The 19,278-nt window shown below is 35.2% G+C and overlaps 1 protein-coding gene and 2 long non-coding RNA genes across 3 annotated transcripts in view; 2 read left to right on the forward strand and 1 right to left on the reverse strand.

The window, feature by feature from the left end:
• Window positions 1–19,278, reverse strand: part of LOC128029007 (uncharacterized) — a 76,275-nt gene that overhangs the window by 7,335 nt on the left and 49,662 nt on the right. The gene's annotated exons all lie outside the window — the stretch shown is intronic.
• On the forward strand, window positions 6,532–8,672 carry LOC128029008 (uncharacterized). The gene is made up of 3 exons (XR_008187286.1): window positions 6,532–7,525; window positions 7,642–7,697; window positions 8,451–8,672. It is a non-coding gene; the product is annotated as an uncharacterized LOC128029008 (long non-coding RNA).
• Window positions 9,425–16,139, forward strand: LOC128029002 (sialoadhesin-like). The gene is made up of 18 exons (XM_052616429.1): window positions 9,425–9,499; window positions 9,733–9,784; window positions 10,583–10,966; window positions 11,091–11,378; window positions 11,471–11,764; window positions 12,047–12,082; window positions 12,172–12,510; window positions 12,613–12,909; window positions 13,080–13,182; window positions 13,415–13,462; window positions 13,597–13,623; window positions 13,704–13,766; window positions 13,850–13,894; window positions 14,011–14,037; window positions 14,121–14,165; window positions 14,319–14,387; window positions 14,775–14,793; window positions 14,897–16,139. Exons 2-18 carry the CDS (start codon window positions 9,751–9,753, stop codon window positions 14,945–14,947), a joined length of 2,169 nt encoding a protein of 722 aa, XP_052472389.1. The 5' UTR covers window positions 9,425–9,499; window positions 9,733–9,750; the 3' UTR covers window positions 14,948–16,139.

Below are 19,278 nucleotides of genomic sequence, written 5' to 3' on the forward strand. Positions count from 1 at the left end.
ACTCAAACTAAGCCTGATGATGTCAGCAACCTGTCTGACAGATGTATATCTTCTAGTAGCTGTGCGTGCAAACTGCCATCGTTACAGTTTTTCTCAGTCACTTTGGTGCATTTTTCAAAACAGAAATGAAATTCTCAAAACTACTTGTACAACCTCCACATCATCTAGTCATTTATACACATCATAAAACCAGTTTCTCATTCTTTTGAACAAGTTGCGATTGCTTTTGTACATTCATGCAATTGATTATGCATGTTTATCGGCAGTTTCCTACATTATCAGTTGCTCATGTCATGTTGCTCAAAACGTATTGCATAGTTTTCTGTGCAACAGTCTTACCCTTCAAAACATCTAGTCTTTAGTTCATCATATAAGTCATTAAATGCAAAATGGTTAATCTAGCTGTCAAAAACTGCCTAGCACACTTTTTATATTTATTTTTACACATTATTATTAGACTTTTTGTACATTTGGCATGAATTGTCCAAGTGAATCTTGACTTATGAAGAGAATGTAGATGATAAACCAATGATAAACCCTTTCTCTGAAATAGCTCAAAGGTTCATCTCATGAATCTTCAGTTGAAAAGCTTACAGTTTTTCTCAGTCACTTTGGTGCATTTTTCAAAACAGAAATGAAATTTTCAAAACTACTTGTACAACCTCCACATCATCTAGTCATTAATACACATCATAAAACCAGTTTCTCATTCTTTTGAACAAGTTGCGATTGCTTTTGTACATTCATGCAATTGATTACGCACATTTATCTGCGGTTTCCTACATTATCAGTTGCTAATGTCATGTTGCTCAAAATGTATTATACAGTTTTCTGTGCAATAGTCTTACCCCCCAAAACATCTAGTCTTTAGTTCATCGTATAAGTCATTAAATGCAAAATGGTTAATCTAGTTGTCATAAACTGCCAAGCACACTTTTTATTTGTATTTTTACACACTATTATTAGATGTTTTGTCAATTTGGCATGAATTGTGCAAGTGAATCTTGACTAATGAAGAGAATGTAGATGATAAACCAATTATAAACCATTTCTCTGAAATAGCTCAAAGGTTCATCTCATGAATCTTCAGTAGGAAAGCTTATACTGTATAGACAAAGGACAACACAAGAGTTACAAATTCTGAAAATGGAATTATTTTCATCTTTGTTCCCATATTTCCTTTTCTATATCACAATGGCATTGTAAAAGTATTTTTTATTTTTTTATTTTTTTGGTCAGACCACTAGTAAAAGTGTAACTGGGAATTCTATCCAGTCTCTTTCAATCAACATCCCACAAACAGTAATGTGTAAATGTGTAGTTTTGAAATGGATATATGGCATACATAAGCATATGGCATACTGTTCAATACAGTAGTTTACATCAGAACATCCCTCCACTGTTAAATTGACAACATGACTAAGCAATTTGACTGTCTTATCCGTAAACTATGACACAAGGACTTGACATTCTGATGGCACTGACATGTTCATTGACACAGATATTTATTTTTGAGAGATGAACTAAGGATTTTGAGCAAGAGACTGGCTTTTGCAGGTCATCCATTGTGTTTTGATATCTGTACGAGTTGTTTTGAGAAATGCACTTACTGTTTTGCAAATCTCAAGAATGATTAGAGAAATGTACCAAAGCGACTGAGAAAAACTGTATACTGTATAGACAGAGGACAACACAAGAGTTACACATTCTGAAAATGGACTTATTTTCATATTTGTGTCCATATTTGTTTTTCCTTTTCTATATCACAATGACATTGTAAAGGTTTTTTTTTTTTTGGTCAGACTTTGTAAAAGTGTAACTGGGAATTCTATCCAGTCTCTTTCAGTCAATATCCCACATACAGTAATGTGTAAATGTGTACGTTTGAAATGGATATGGCATACATAAGCATATGGCATATTGTTCAATACAGAGGTTTACATCAGATCATCCCTCCAGAGTAAACTGTTATATTGACAACATGACTAAGCAATTTGACTGTCTTATCCGTAAACTATGACACAAGGACTTGTCATTCTGATGGCAGTGATATGTTCATTGACACAGATATTTATTTTTGAGAGATGAACTAAGGATTTTGAGCAGGAGACTGGCTTTTGCAGGTAATTCATGGTGATTTGCTATTTGTACGAGTTGTTTTGAGAAATGCACTTTATGTTTTGCAAATTGTGAGTTTGCTTCGAGAAATGTACCAAAGCGACTGAGAAAAACTGTAATCTTGCAGAGACGGCGAGCTTGAGTGGGGAGTTCTTGGCGTGAGTGAGCAGGAGTAAGTATTCGGATTTATTATTTTGTATAGTATTTTAAAATGTAACGCCAGTACGCCATATTAAGTTAATTGCCTGCCAGCTTCTCCTCCTGTCTGTACGGTAAAACGACAGAGAGTTGTGTGGTTATGACGCAATCGTTAGCCTATTTTTACAAAAACTGTTTCTATGGGGCCATAATGTAACATAGAAGGTACTGGAGCCCTTTATAAATTGTCGTGTATCTTTAGAAATAAATAATGGACAAACGGAGTCTTTAAACGCCTCAGATGTAAAGTTATTCGCTGTCAAAATGACACCAAAATGAATGGGAGTCAATGGGAATGCTAACACAAGTGAAGTTCTGCTACAAGATGGCGGCACCCGGCCGACTTCAACTTCCGGTCGACTTCCTTGCCGCCTGAAACTATTAAACAACAACTTCCTCATCCCATAATGCACAGCGCAGCTGGCTGAGGGGGCTTCTCTGGGTTCAGTTCCTGGTAGCAGGGGCGTAAGCTATAAATATGTGTATATGTTTTTGTAATTTCGGACACACCTGAAACGTCATACCATTGATATTACCTAAGAAGTTAAAATAAATAGGCTACAGTAGAAAGCTGCCCACTTTCAAGGACGCGCATCTAATACATGGGCGGAATGTAGTCGTACACCAGAGAAGCGCCGCTCATTTAGAACAACTCACATGTATTGCACCCAATTCAAGAAAGTAGTCCAAAACAGTATAAGTTTACTTCAGGAATTAACAAAGTTGCATCGATGAGTTTGAAGTACGGTTATTGACAACAGAGTAAAGGGAAACAGAAAGCGCAATCTTTGGCTATTATTAGCTCCCTATATGCCTAGAGCACGTACAGAAAAAGGTTGTGCGGAAAGATTCACAATATCTTCCAGCCTATGATAAAGTCATTATGTACATTACAAATAATTTGGAACAAATAGGATTTTATGATAAAATATGTAGCCTAAGTGGCACTCTGTGGTGCAGATTTGGAACAGTAGCCTATATCCTTAGGCGCCGAGGAAAGTATTTAACCTTAAATTAATGTTGTTCAACTGAACAGGCACGTGCACAGGTAGGGCTCAACCTGTGCAGAGCACATGCCCTTTTTGCCCTTACACTCCGAAGTGCCCTTTTTTTTTGGTGTTTTTTTTTATTATTATTTTTTTATCAATGCTATTGGTCACCCTTTACGTCTGTCTGTCTGTTTTACAAATATTTAGCAAATGAAAGTTCTTAAAACGAGCTTGTGTAAATCTTATTCGATCCTCAAGCTGTCAGTAAGCTGATAACTCCGCCCCTCTATATGCATTGAGTCAACACACAGTACAGTAGACAACAGCTGAGCTGAACAAAGTTTTGCGAAGGGTAAATAAATATCTTGTTGTTTGAATAAGTACTACTAAACACTATGTCTATAAAGGCTCATATTTTATTTATTGGATGTCTGTCTGACTGACTGAGACATGTGGGACGTCGCCTCAGAGAGAGGGCTTTATTAACATTTAGGCTAATCATGTTATGGTATACTCTCCGCTCGTCCTCACATGTATAAAATGTTGTAAAACATGGTTTTACTACAGTAATGTAGTAGTAACTAAAATAAAGTTACAGAAGATCACTGTGAAATCTTTATATTTCATCACGCAGAATGTAATTCATGATTCATTCCAAGGCTTCATTTATTTGATCCAAAATACAGCAAAAACAGTAATATTGTGTAATATTTTTACAATTTTAAATAACTGTTTTCTATTTGAATATATTTTAAAATATAATTTATTTTTGTGATCAAATCTGAATTTTCAGCATCATTACTCCAGTTCAGTACTCTTCAGTGTCACGTGATCCTTCAGAAATGCTTTTCACTGCAACTGTACTTTTCACACTATTTTTATTTATTTTTTCATTGCTGGCTTATTTTAGGGAAAGTGTAGTGAATAAGAGACCTTCAAGAGTCCAACATCCCTGGTCCACCACAGTATAATATTTTTGCCAGGTATGCAGATACATGTTGGATATGTTATAGTAACGGTATGGCTATAGTCTCTTACAATCTGGAATTGAGTTGGACATAATTACTTAAATTATATTTCAAAAAAGTTTGTCAAAAATATTTGACTCATTGCTCACCTTCCCCTCTTCTCAATGTCATTCATAATCATGTCAACCAAATAATACAAATAAGCTTATAAAACCAAACAGAATAGCTAAAAAAGAGAATATATATAATTGATATAAAAATGGGAGGGGGGGGGGGTGCCCTTTTTCAGTTTCATCACATGCCCCTCAAAAGGTCTGTGCACGGCCCTGCAACTGAATGTACAAATCAAACTGTTGGCTGAAATATCCAGAAAATAAAAAACAACAACACTGAAATAGCGTGCTGTTCATCGTTCAATCAGTTCTGCAAGAAAGTGTTTGTTACTACAGCAACAACGTGTCCTTTCAGAATCGCTCCTGGGTCCAATTCGATATTAAAATAAAGTGATAAGTGATAAAGACTCCCAGCTCTCTGATGCTGATGTTGGCTCACAAAATAAAAATTGTGCAATTATTGTCTGTTGAACAAAATTATTATTGTTATTATTGTTATTATTATTATTATTATTAATAATAATAATTATTATTAATAATAATAATAATAAAACTGTTTAGGAGTTAGGAATGTGTTGGCAAGCATACATGGGGACATTTGGTGACGTGAAACTATGATCAAAAGTCTATAGAAAAATGTGAAAATGAAAAAAAAAAAATGCGAAAATGACTGGGTGTTTAGTGGGCGGTGGGATGGAGGCGGAGTGGGCGGTATTTGGGGGTACTTGGGTTAATGTCCTCTCCAATGTAAAAAAAAAAAAAAAAAAAACTACGCCCCTTGTTTGGTAGTTTAAGGCTTTATGGTGGACGGTTTTAGTAAGACTGCTTTTTAGGAGCACGTGTATTTAATATAAAATGCACATGCGCATGCGCATGCGCATCCGTGGGCGTTTGTGGAACTAGTGTAGTGTGAGTCGGAGCGTGACCGTTTTTTTTTCTCATCTTTACGGTCTGTTACTTTTCTTTTTTTTTATGTGCATATTGTTGTTATATCTTGTTGTTTTGGTGTGTGAGTGATTTCTCAAGGGAAAGGCGGGTTTGGCTGGGTTACACAGTTATTTTTAGCCATTGATAGCTCAGTGGAAAAAGTTAGTATAGCCATTGGAAAAGCTGTTGGATAAGTTATATGGTCTCCATCAAGGATGCAGCATGCCTGTCTTCATTTTAGCAAATACTGACAAAGTAAATTAGGTTGTTGAAAAAGGAAGAACATTGAACGATAGCTTTGTGAAAGTAATCCTCTTCTTAATCCAGCAAAGAAAGTTTTGTTGTCAAATGTCCTTTCATTATAGAAAGGAAACTTTCAAGACATGGTCTGATTGTCTCAGCCATAAAAAGATCCCTCTAATATGGCTGTAAATCGCCATTATTGAAACGTTGTTTCGTTTAGAAGACAAGTATACATGGTACTGAAGAGTGGTGAAGTGGTGATATGATGTTTTGAAAATGAAAAAATCTAGCATTTGTTTAAAAACCTCATAGCACAACAGATAATGTAGTAGAGTGGCAAAAAGAATGGGATGGTCGTATCTGTCTTAGTCATAAAAGTGTTTTTTACTGAGTTGGAATTGAATTTTCAAGGAAAAATAATAGAATGAAGATTATTAAAAGTGACAGGGAAATATGAAAAGATGACACTTAAATTGATTAATGTGTGTGCACCAATAATATGAATATTTTTTTTTTTTTGATTCACTTGCTAACACAACTCAGCAATGTGAAGATCATTATTTGATACCTGGTGGAGATTTTTAAAGGTGAAGAATGTTACAACTCATTGTATCAAATGAATTCTGTGATATTTGGAGAAATTTGCATAACAATATAAGACAGTATACACATGTAAGAGAAGATCGGATAGATTCTATTGTTATAAATTACCATATCAGTGTTTAAAAAGTCATATGTTTTACAGACCATTCTTTGGTGATTTCTTCTTTTTATATCGGTTCTATAAGAAATAAAAGTGCATATTGGCATTTTAATTGTGATCTTGTTGAAGATTTTAATTTTGAGTCAGAGCACAAGGGGCAGCTGTGGCCTAATGGTTAGAGAGCCAAATTCATCTTGTTCAAGTTTCGGTGCCGGCAGGAGTTGTAGGTGGGAGGGAGTTAATGAACAGTGCTCTCTTCCACCCTCAATACCCATGGTTGAAGTGTGGCACTTAACCCCCATTTGCTCCCGGGAACTGGATCTATAGCTGCCCACAGCTCTGGGTGTGTGTTCACTTCTCACTGCTCTGTGTGTGCACTTGGATGGGTTAAATGCAGAGCACCATTTACAAGTATGGGTAACTTTCACTTTTCACTTTCACTTTCACAAGGGGGTTTGGTGAGATCAACGTAAAGAAGTGTTTTGGACAGATTGTAAGAGAAATGATTGGAAAGAAATTTTTTTATGAAGGAGTTCGGAAATCATGGTGTTTGATGAAAATAACAAGGTCTATTGATGTAAAATATTTACATTGGTTGTTAGAACCATTTGATTAATGGGTCTAGGTTGAATATGTCTTGTGAGATACCATCATGGTTTGAACAAAAAATTAAAAATGCACAGATAATAATAATGAAGGACTTGGTGGAAGTGGCTGGAAAGGATTTAAGTAATATTTTTGCATTGACTCATGAACTTGGACTTCCTTCTGAATTAATAGATTGAGAGATGTTGGACAAAATGTTAAGTTCCATATCTGAAGAATGGATACTTCTATATGATTATTCAATATTACAACAAAGACCAGAAGCAGAAGACAATTTTCCAGCAATGATTTCTCCAGACTTACCATACACTGAAATTAACTGTCCTTTGACAGTATCAAACAATTTGCAGGATATAAATATTAAACTTATATTTGGGAAATAAAGTATGTTTAAAGTTGTTGAACAAAAAACAGCTGGTACTGTATATCGTTCTGATAATTCATTGTGAAAGACATTTATGTGTTGCTTCTAATTTTAAACCAATGTGGGGTACACTTCAAAAAGTTTTTCAAGCAGTACGTCATGCAATTAATTATTTGTCTTTCAATTAAATTTACCATCATCTGTATGCAGCGGACAAAACTGCGCTTGAACCCTGTGTAATTGTTAAGTTAATTTTACTCATACAACGGAGGCGAGACGATGGTGGCATTAATATGGTGAGTGCAATAATGTAACGACCATGTTTAATAGGCATGGCTATTGTTTGAAAGTAAATTTAAAGTAATTAAGGGTATAAATACAAAATGTATAAGTATACATCTGTTCTATCTAGGTTCAGAGGCCTCTTAACGACTTTTTTGATTTAGAAGGAAGAAATGCTTTGGTAGTGTAACTGTGAAAAGAGAGCACAGCTAATGTTATATTAAAATTATCCCCCGGTTTCACTGACAAGTTTCAGACTAACATGCATGTTCAAGCTGCCTTAAATATCTTGTACTGGCACAACTTAAAATATGTCTGTGCTATTGTCGTTTTTCAAGATGCACACCAGTAAAGTTCTAAGGCATTTTTATAGAAGTTATTTAAATATCCTGATATAACTAAGACCTATTCCTGGCTTAAGCTAAGCCCTGTCTGTGAAACCCTGTTTCTATGTTCAGACATGGAATTTATAACAATGTCATTGTTCACATCAGGCATGTTCATACTGTACATTTAAATTACTTGCCACCTCACAGCAGAACTCCAGATCAGCTGTATGTCGTGTGGGTGGACTGAGACCTGTTCTGAGCAGGATCACCTTATTGAAAGCTACACTGCACAAATAAATGTAAACCCTTCAGTCGGATGCTCTTATAAAGACTGTAACTTTCAAGTTTTTTTTTTTTTTTTTTAATTTGGGAATTTTCTGAGAGTTTCTACATGTGGTACAACCACATGACCACTTTACCTGACTGTTGCAGATTAATTTAGGCCTCAATAGTGATTCCATAGAAACACACAGTTCCCGGTCCAAGGACATGAACTGCTTTAATTAGAACATGGTGTGAACGGCCGCAGCATATTGTCTTGAGTATTTGCCAGCAGCATTATCTAACTGGCTTGATAATGTCTTTATCAATCTGTTTCTTCCATTGTTAGGATGCAGCTGAAAAGACAGACTCCATGTAAGAATCCTCAGCGTTGATCAGGCAAGTCCTCATCTAACACATCTAGAGTGGGAATCATCTTAGAAGAAACTTTGTAATGGATCAACCGACCGTTCTCAGGCCTTCTATGTCCATGTTTTCAGACTGATTTATGCCCTGCACCTGGACTAAGTGTTTGAAAAGCACTTTTATTCAGCAGGTATGCTAAACCTTGGAAAAGGTGAGTTAGCACCTAAAATTCAGTAGTGCCAATACTGTGGAATAAAATCATATGGTTTTGATGCCGTTTGATTCTGATTCTGAGATAATCTTTTTTATTTTAGTTTGTTAAACATTCTTTTTTTTTCATGTTTTATGGGGAAATGTTAGGGCTGTGCAAAAAAGGAGTCTTTTTTTTTTAAGGAGTCTAAAGTAAAGAATTAAACAATTTATGAAAAAAACTACTGGATTTTGAAATGATTTGGACAAATGGAGAAGTACTCTGTAAAGTTGAAAAATTATATTTTAATATTTAGTGATATTATAAAATGATATAATAAGTGAAATAATTTAAATGTATAATAAAGATTTTATTTTTTATAAAATAAATCTCATTCCTGCTCTGTTTTGACAGGTGGTTTCAGGATAGGATTTTCACCAAGCAGAATGTCATAAAATCTTAAATTCTGGACATTTCCGAGTCAAAGATTGTACCTGCTTTTTAAAATCACAATTAAAATGAGTTCCAAAAAATAACGCATGAATAAACAACCAATCTATCATTTGTATATTCACAACTGTCTAGATCAAGACTAGAACATTTTATCTGTTTGATCATGATGCAAGACTATGTGTGACAACCTTATTTGGAAGAAAATAAAATATTCCTCTCTCTGTCACTCTCTGAGTCATAGTAAAGAGTGTTCACACCTCCTTTTATAGGTTCTTCTTCATATAACTGTGTAGTCTTTTTGTCTTTTACAGTCTCCACATTCTGCAGCGCTTGGTATAGATCTTTTTTTATCCAATCCATGTGTTTGTGAATAAGACTTCACTAAGAAGGTAAGAATGAAAATAAAAGTCTATTACATTTTATTTAACCAATGTTTTAAGGTTTCATTTTCCACACATTTTAACCCAATTTGTCTCAATTTGGTGGCTCCACTTACAGCATAAAGTGATGGAAAACAACAATTTAGCCTTGGGGGAAATTTGTTATAATCTGTTGGTCAGTTTTTTTTCTTTCCTTTGTTTTTGTACAAGTCAAACAACAGTTGTTTTTGTTTTTACTTAAGGGTTAACCCAGGAACGTGATGGGACCTCTGCTACTTAAATTGCTTTTGCACGGTATAGCATCAGTTTTCCCTCTCTTTTTCTTCATACATGTAGATGCTGTCGATAATACAGTACATAAATCTAAAAAGGCAATTTAAGAAATGTATTTAAAGCGGTGGCTTTTTTTGTGAAGGCTTTTGTTCTTTCTTTCCCAAGTGCTACTTGTGGTAATTTAACTGTTTAAGATTGTGCATAAAATCTATGTTTGCAGATAAGAAGATAAGCTATTTATATTAGATAAGGCAAGGAATTTGACAGCTTCTCAGATATTTCCAGACTGCAGACAAATGCTGATTCAACACTGGCAAAAACAAGTGCCGAGCAATGCCACCAGTTACTGATGAGGAAACAAACTGACACAACAACATCTGAAAAAAAGTGTCTGCTGCTGTTGAATTGACTTAAAATATTATGTGATGAATGCTATAATACTGATTAAATGTTGGGAAGTGTTCAAGATATAAGGTGGCATGCAATAACCAGTATAAATATAAATGCAGTAGTAAAAATTTAGTTTTGACCGAACCAGGCTAATAAGGTCATACTTCCTGGTTCTAGAGAGGACTGTAGCTGCTGTATTTTGGACCAGTTTATTAAGCGTGCAGGGCAAATCAAAATGAGTAAATAAATGAATGGTTTTTTTTTTTTCAGGTAATTTTCAACCACCACCTGACATTTGTCATTTTTTTCTGTAATAGTTTTGGATGTGCACAATATTGAGAACTTGTGATTAAAAAACTACAAAGAAATACTTTTGAAAAGTTAGTTTAATCTCCCTGCCATTAATGTTCTCCAACTTTTGTTCCACAGGTGTTCTGCTGTTTGATACTTTGGCATGGTATGTGAGTATGCCATCGGAAATTCACGGCCTCAGAGGTTCTTGTCTGGTCATACCATGTTCTTTCTACTACACATCATACCCACCCAAAGACCCACATAGGGTTGTGTGGTATCAGTGGGTCTCTAGAGGTTATCCTTTAGTTTATGATCCATGGTATCCAAGTGATGTCATTGAGAAGTTCAGATGGAAAACTGATTTATATGGTGATCCATCAAACAGGGATTGCAGTCTGTTGATTAAAAACCTAGACCTGTCTCACCATGGAGAGAAATTATATGCATGGATTGACCCTGAAAATGTTGGATGGCGCACCTACGCATTTTATGATGTCACCTCAACTATTTTTGTTGACAGTATGTAAATATTCTTGTGGTGGTCAATAATAATCATAACAATAGACCCATTGACTTTTTTCTAACCAATTTTTGGGTTTAAACTGATATGATTTTTTAATTCCAATATTTCTGTCAATTGTAGCACAGCCACAGCAGCCCAGCATTTATATTTATGGAGGTGAAAGGACGGGTGACACAGTCACAGTAGCATGTTCAGCTTTCCACACGTGTCCAAACAGCAAACCAACAATAACTCTGAATGGTGTAGAAGGATCTGACAAAATCAGCGATGAGTCTATTAAAAACAATCTGTGGAAAAGAACTCTGACACGCACAGGTGTCATAATGACAGAGCACTCGACTATTAAGTGTTCAGTAACACATTATGGTGGTATAACAGTGACCGCTACAGAGGACAAAAATGCAGAATGTGAGTAAACAGAAATTCAAACTGTTATGTAGCTATAAGTTCACTATCAATGTCACAGTGGAACCTATTACAAGTTTTCAGTTCAATTTCAGGTGTTCATTATAAAATAACGATTGAGCCTGAACTGGCAGATGTCACAGAGGGCATCGCAAAAAACTTCATTTGTAGCGTCCATCATTCCTGCCAGAAAGAGAATCCAACCATCACATGGAATTATGAGAACATGCAGGTCACGACGAGGAACAAAAAACTCTCTGGTGTAAATCAGATCAGCTATTCCAATATAACCTTTCTGGCTGCAAAAGAGGACAATAGAAGTCAACTGATTTGCACCGTAAAATTTTCAAAAGCAAACTTTAACACATCTGTTGTTTTACGTGTACAACGTGAGTAATCTTACATTATGTGTCTTGTTTTTTTTTTTTTTTTTTTTTTGATTCATTTTGAATATTATAAGGCCTGAAAAAGATATGCAATGCAAGTATATGAACACAGAGGCTTCAAGCTACTGTATGAAAGCATGTGTGCAACCAATTGTTCACATACTTGTATGACATACTGTATGTTTCTAGCCTAAAGCACAAATACAATATTTTATGTAAGAAGAACTCAACAATAAGTAAAACTCTATAAACCTAAGGCTATTTTTTCTACTAATTGTCTTACAGAGTATCAAAAACCAGCCAGTCCAATGCAGAATGAAAGTATGTATTTATGTACATTCTCAGATTTACAGTATGATTAGAAATGTAAATTTCTGTGTAAACCCATTAATCCACTCATATCATTTTAGCCTATTTCCGACATGTGGCAGAAGTGATACCCAAGATCACTACACTGCATCGTTCATGTGTGGTAATACCGTGCAGTTTCAAGATGGAGGAATATGTCACTCGTCTTCGGGTTCTTTGGGTCACTGAAAGAGGTGGCTACATGTTCCACACCGACCCAGTCGATGTCTTGGACAACTTCAAAGGACGCACAAGGCTCCTCGGAAACCCAAATGAACATAACTGTACTGTGGAGATGGATAATGTGCAATATCATGACAACGGGCCATTCTGCGTCCAAGCAGAAAGAGAAAATGAGAGATACAGCTTCAACAACAGCTGTGTGTTCCTAATAATCCGGGGTGAGGAAATATAAAGAATCACTTGGGTTCAAATACTGAAAGTGTTTTTCATCCATCACATTCCAGAACTAATTTAAACATTTTGTGATTTTTATTAAAAAGCATCTCCTGACAAACCTGTGATGTCATCCCTCCCTGAAGAGATCGAGCCCGGGACACGAGTCCCCATCAAATGCTCAGTCAACCACACATGCTCCTCTCACCCTCCCCAAATCATCTGGAGCGTCCCAACAACCCGAGAAACTATCAGCCACCGTCACATGGGTGGAGGCATCTGGGAAACAGTGTCCTCTGTGACCTTTATTCCAACTGGATATGAAGAGAAAGATGAAATTGTCTGCACTGCCAACTTTTGGGGCGGTATAACACAGGAAAACACTGGCTTCCTCAGTATTAGACGTAAGTACAGACTGAGTAACATCCAATATGTTTTGGAGGATCTTTGCATGTTCAAAATGTTGATGCTACCGGCTCATACATGTTTTCATATCACTGGTCAAAAAGAAACTGTACTTCATGATTTGTAAGAAATGTGACTTTTAACATTTTCAAAAATCGAATTATCATAGGAGTTCAAGGGGTTGGAATTGGGCCTTATGTTATTGGAACGTCACTTGTGTTCATCCTAATTTGCATATTTGCTGGAGTCTTCATTTATAAGAGACAACACAAGTAAGTTTACTTATTTATTTTTGGCTTATGCTTATTCTTCAAAATATCTGTTGTAATTGATTCTGTATCTTAAACAATCTAGCACCACTAATATTTCAGAAGTGCACCGTTTTCTGCTTATTACTCAAAAGTACACAGAGACCAATTTTACTACAGTTGTGCTTAGTTTCTGTTTTTATCAGTCAGCATTGACAACTTCTCGTTGTCTTCACATTGTCATTATCAATTATAGACGGCCTCATCAGGATATGCAAGGTTCACGAACACGATCTGAGCCAAGGTATGTATGACATACTCATTTAATTAGTTTTTACACATTGATTCGTGTTCATGAAAGTCTCTGTATGAATGTCAACAGTAAAGATTTTCTGATTTGTAGTACACTAGCAATTTTAACCCTTTTCTTTAAAATAGGAGATCAATGTGGAACAGATTCTCAAGGTTGGACTTTACATTTTCTCAGCTTTGCATCTATATCTTTTATTTTCTTATCCTGAGACTATTTTAAAATTCTCCCCCAGTCGTTTTAGTATGCCTGAAGGGAGAGCACCTTGGATTAACAGGGGAAACAGGAGTGATACCAGGCAAGCAATTTATGAAAATATAATAGAAATAAAGTCTGGTTAATGTTGGTTCTCTCCAGTGAATTAACTAGTGTTATCTACAGGTACACTGGAGATGCTCCAGGAAGACCACCAAAGCCAGAGCAAAGGCAGGTTGAAAATGTATTTAACGTAACTAAAATTAACCATAAATTACGTTAACAATTAATCATATTATATAGTACATTAACTGATTAAACATTACATCACACACACATCTCAACAGACGGAGCATCTGGAGCCGATTTTCTAGGTAATCAGTATTCACCTTTTTTTAATCATTGTGTTTCAACAAAACCCTCAAATTTGTTCATTTTTTCTCTCTTTTTGTTTTAGACACCAATCACCCAGAACCAATACAAATCTGAGAGCAGAATACAAGTCAGTATTTTATTGTTAAAAAAATGCATAATAATATCAGTTATATTTTACACTATAGAGTTTTAAAAATTAATGGTTGTCATTGTATATTAAACGGAGATGAGAAAGTATTTTCCCAAAGTGGCATTACTGATGAACCTTCTCTCTTCACAGGGCAAACAACACACATGCAGTGTCAGGAAACAAGCCTTTCTCCAAACCTCATATGCCATCACCAAAGAGGTACAGTGCATTTCAACCACATACAGTATGAATCCTTCAGTATTTACATCACACCACAAAATAATACTGAATAAAGTCAGAGTGTCAAATTAAACATCAATGCCACTTCAGGATTCCTTCCACTTCCATCTTTATAACTAAAAAAAAAATAAAAAAAAATAAAAACTGATAGATTTTCTTTAAGCTGCAGTTTGGTCATTATAAATGTACCAAATGAACACAGTTTATTGTAATATCAATGTCTTCATACATTATAATACATAAACACTGTGTGTGCCGGTCTATGAATAGTCTATTAAATGCATATAGCTTAACGGTTGTTATAATTCAAATATGATAAATGCAAACATGTGATTTTTAAATTCTTATTTTCCCCATGCACTTCAGTGAGCCAAAAACCTACCATGTGAGTACATTTATTTATGTTTGCATGAATTTACTTATGTTTACAAACATGCTTAGTTTCTTTGATTTATATGCTATTCAGTGACTTTAAATTTTCCTTTAAGGGTCATGATTATGATGATGGTTTCACCAACCTATATGGAAATGTCTTATGAAAATGTTACATCAGGGCTGTACATGTGCTCTGACAGGTGGATGACATGTCCAGATTGCATAATTTCCTCATCCTGTTTCCACTGTTCAACATTGTTTAAACACAAAAAAATATTCTGAAATTAAAAAACAGAAAAAGTCTTTTTATTGACTTTAAAATACTTGTATGTCTTAACCACTAAACAGCTTGATTGCTAAATAAATAAATAAATAAAAATAATAAATAAATAAATAGATAAATTAAAAATCTTGAGCACTTAATCAGTCAAACTTTGAATAAAATAACTTTTCGGTAAAATGGCCAGAAAGTATAAAATAACCTTTGTTACTTAACTTTTCCAAAATACACAATTTTCAAAGTTTGGATACATTTATTTTTCAAATTAAATAAATTCATTGAATTACTTAAGAATATGGAATTCTAAATACCACAAGAGAGTCCCAAAATAGCCAAAAAAACTAGAGATGTAACAATCTTAATTTTTTATATTTATTTTGCCCAAGCGTCATTTCATGTTGATTATGTGCAGATATAGTCCTGATCTGATGTTTGTATTTTCGTAGGGTTGCCTGATAACAGCTTTGTAATTTCAGGGCATTTAGTGGTAATGTAATGTCTTTTTGATAAAATGTGTTATTATTTTTTTCATTTGACATTTGAAAACTCATGTCTGAGGAATCAGTGATGAATTATTGTGTTTAACTGTATTGTGAACAGAGTATTGATTTTTTTTTTTTTTTTTTTTGTAAATACTTTGTGCCTCATTTGAAAACAAGGCAGCAAACTTTTTGTATCATTAAAATCAAATGTTATTGTTTTTGTGTAAGAATCTTCAGTGTGTTCATAAGCGACTAACACAATGTTCATTTATTTCTAAATGTTTCACTACATTTCTCCAGCTTGTGGTTCTATAAATGAATGCTCATCGGAGCAGTTGTAGGAGGTGGTTATCACACATTCATCTGTAGAAAGATAGCTATGATTAAATGTCAAACTGCATTATTTACATTTTTCAGTTCCTCGTTTTGATTTAGAAAGTCTGTTTGGAGTAGATTAAAGTACCCACACACTGCCTTGTCAGTTTGTTAAGGGCATTGTCTTGCTTGTGTCATACGCAAGAAAAGGCTTTCTATGTGAGCCTGGTATCTGCTTCTAGTCTGAAAAACAAATAAATAAATAAATATTAAACACCGGGTCACTATTGTACCAAAAATGTATTTATTTAATTTTGTTTAGAAATCAAATTAGATTCTAAAGCATGAACAATAAGCTATGCAGGCAGCCCAATGATCCTACCCGGAGAGTAAAACAAAAAACAAAAAAACTAATATAAAATATTGGTATAATTGAGCGAGTCTGATAACAGTAATATCAGTATTTTCCTCATAAAAAAATATTTGACTTAGTATAGTTTATATATATATATATATATATATATATATATATATATATATATATATATATATATATATATATATTAGGGGTGTAACGATACGCGTATTCGTATTGAACCGTTCGGTACGACGCTTTCGGTTCGGTACGCGGTACGCATTATGTATACCGAACGGTTCGTTGGAGTAATTAATTATATTTGGAAAAAAAAAAAAAAAGAGAGAGATAGAAATATAATGATATGCGTTCAACAAGGTAGCCCAATAACCCAAACAATGTAACAGGCAACGCCCCTGACACTCCCGAAGAAGAAAAAAACACCATCTTATATGTTTATGTTAGGCTACTCAGCAGGCGCTCGCTCACTCAGTACGCGCTGAAGGCTCGTTGCAAAATAGCCAATGCGTTTAACAGACTAGAAATGAGAAGATCCCCCAATAACCAACAGGTCTGGTGTTTGGGTGCACTTTGGATTCCCTTTAAGCTATAATGGTGATGGCAAGAGAGTGGTGGATAAAAAAACAACGGTATGTCGCATCTGCAACATGACAGGGTACACCAGCGGGATTACAAAAAAAAAAAAAAAAAAAAAAAAAATACCAGCGGGTATATCTGGGATATATGCGTCAGTACTATCTGGGAAAAGACGAAAAAAAGGAGAAACATGCACGCAGCAAACTATCCCTGCAGCATTTAGACACTATAGCTTACAGGGAATCCAACCCAAACACCAGACCTGTTGGTTATTTTAGGATCTTATATTTCTGGTCTGTTAAATGCATTAGACATTTTGCAACGAGCCTTCAGCGCGTGCTGAGTGAGCGAGCGCCTTAGGGGCCGTTCACATATCGTGCCTAAAAACGCGTGGAAAACGCTAAGCACGTCTTTCTCCTCCTTTCCAAAGCGCTCGGGCAGAAGCGCTCATGAGGCGTCTGTCTTTGCTAAGCAACAATGACGTGCTCTCTCCATGAGACGCGGAAATTTCAGCGAAGGATAAATGGATTTGCAAGCTCTAAAAATCGCTTGCAGTAGCTCTGCTACTAAATTTATTTCAAAATTGCAATCCATATACAACTATGATCAGCTGTTCCTTCATCTTGGCTGAGCTCTCAACCTTGTTACGGGAAAGGATGAAGCTGATTGGTTGGTTCTTGTCACATGACCCGCGGTGCGCTTGCGGCATTCTGAAAAGTTGAGATGTTTTTACATTTTGCTGTATCTAAAACGTATCGAACCGAACCGAACCGAACCGTGACATCAGTGTATCGTATCGAACCGAACCGTGAATTTTGTGAACCGTTACACCCCTAATATATATATATATATATATATCACACTACTGTATGTACATACATATAAAGTCTTACATATGAGTTTGGTTCCAAAACATTTCATTTTGGAAATTTTGTGTTCTAATGTGATATGGCTGTTCATGTTCTTGTTCATGGTGAGATTGTCTTTTACTGCTATAATTAATTTATAGTATTAACAAGATGACCCGTTTAATTCATTTTGGAAGCGATGACTGATGGATGTATTTTTAGTCCAGTATCGATTATGATATATATATATAATCAAAGGTAATGTAGAAATAGAATAAACAGTTCTATTGTATTAGGGTCGAGTGTGGAAAAAAGTGTCTTTAGCCATTTCTTGAGGATGCTGCAATCAGATCAGGCTGGTGGGTCAAGCCACCATCAGGGAAACAAACGTTTCACCTCAAAGCCTTCCTCAATGTCCAAAGCAATTGAAACCCTCCACCCCCTTTTTAAATCACTAATTATATTGATGTCATCATTCATTAGCCAATGTTCAATTACTAAAATCATTTAATCATTTCATTTAAATATTAGACAATTTATCGATTATCACCTCCAAAATTACACCACACAATATATCTGTAATAAAAACTAACAATATCTGGGATCTTATATTTATAACTATTGTAAATAAACAACCATTAGTATCTACTCCACAAATTGATTTTAATATGAAAAATTCAATGATTTAAAACTTTAGGGCCCATATTCATAAAGATTCTAAGAATCCTCTCAAAAAATTCTTAATTTAGCTTAAAAACTTTTACGTAGGAGTCTTAGGTTAAGAGCGATTCGTGGCTGATCTGAGAGCAACTCTGAGTAAGGAAAAGACAAAAACTTTCATCTTAGTGAGGAGGCGGGGTTTACACCGTTGCTATGTACTGTATGACACAATCTTTTGAAGACTGTGATTGGTTGGTTGTCCAAGCACTTTGAATTTACATGCATAATTTTTCCTATTTGACAGTTCTCTCTTTCTCTCTTTCACACACACACACACACACACACACACACACACACACACACACACACACACACACACATTATATGTGTGTATATAAATCCTTTTTTTTTATTTAACATGCTTTTAATTTCCTATAAGTTATTTGATTGGCTTAGAATGATAAAAATTGTTCCACTCTTTCCAAGAAGGGCGAGAAAACCGAACTGGACAGAGGAACAGTGTTTACTGTTAGCCCAGTTAGTGGATGAACACAAGGCCATTCTTAAAGGAAAATTTGGGCCAGGAATTACAGCAAGGGACAAGAAGCAGATATGGGAGTATATAGCACAAACTATTAACGGTTCGTTCCCCCTGCTTGTGCGCACCTATAAGCCTGCTATATTCATAAATGCAGTTTTTTGGGCCTGCAAGGTGGGAATGTCCAGTGGAAACTAAATGAACTGCGACACAATTAGATGTTCTGAAAGTGCTGTAATTTTTTGTGTGATCACTCTGCTTACAGAAGGTTGTGACAGACCAAAATCATCACTATTGCATTGTTGCATTTTCCCATTTGCCAAATATCGTAATGTAGTGATTACTTTAATTTCTGGCGCCATGGCATTTCTGTGCTGTGTCGGAGATGTTAGCACGTCTCTAATAAGATCAGTCACAAAC

The sequence above is a fragment of the Carassius gibelio genome, chromosome A15, assembly GCF_023724105.1.
Source record: "Carassius gibelio isolate Cgi1373 ecotype wild population from Czech Republic chromosome A15, carGib1.2-hapl.c, whole genome shotgun sequence".
In the NCBI taxonomy this organism is placed as follows: Eukaryota; Metazoa; Chordata; class Actinopteri; order Cypriniformes; family Cyprinidae; genus Carassius; species Carassius gibelio.

Coding starts and splice junctions, on each gene's coding strand:
- LOC128029002 (XM_052616429.1), top strand. CDS start 9,751: ATGGGACCTCTGCTACTTAAATTGCTTTTGCACG. Junction 12,083..12,171: donor CAGTCCAATGCAGAATGAAA/GTATGTATTTAT, acceptor ATATCATTTTAG/CCTATTTCCGACATGTGGCA. Junction 14,038..14,120: donor ATCTGGAGCCGATTTTCTAG/GTAATCAGTATT, acceptor TTTTTGTTTTAG/ACACCAATCACCCAGAACCA.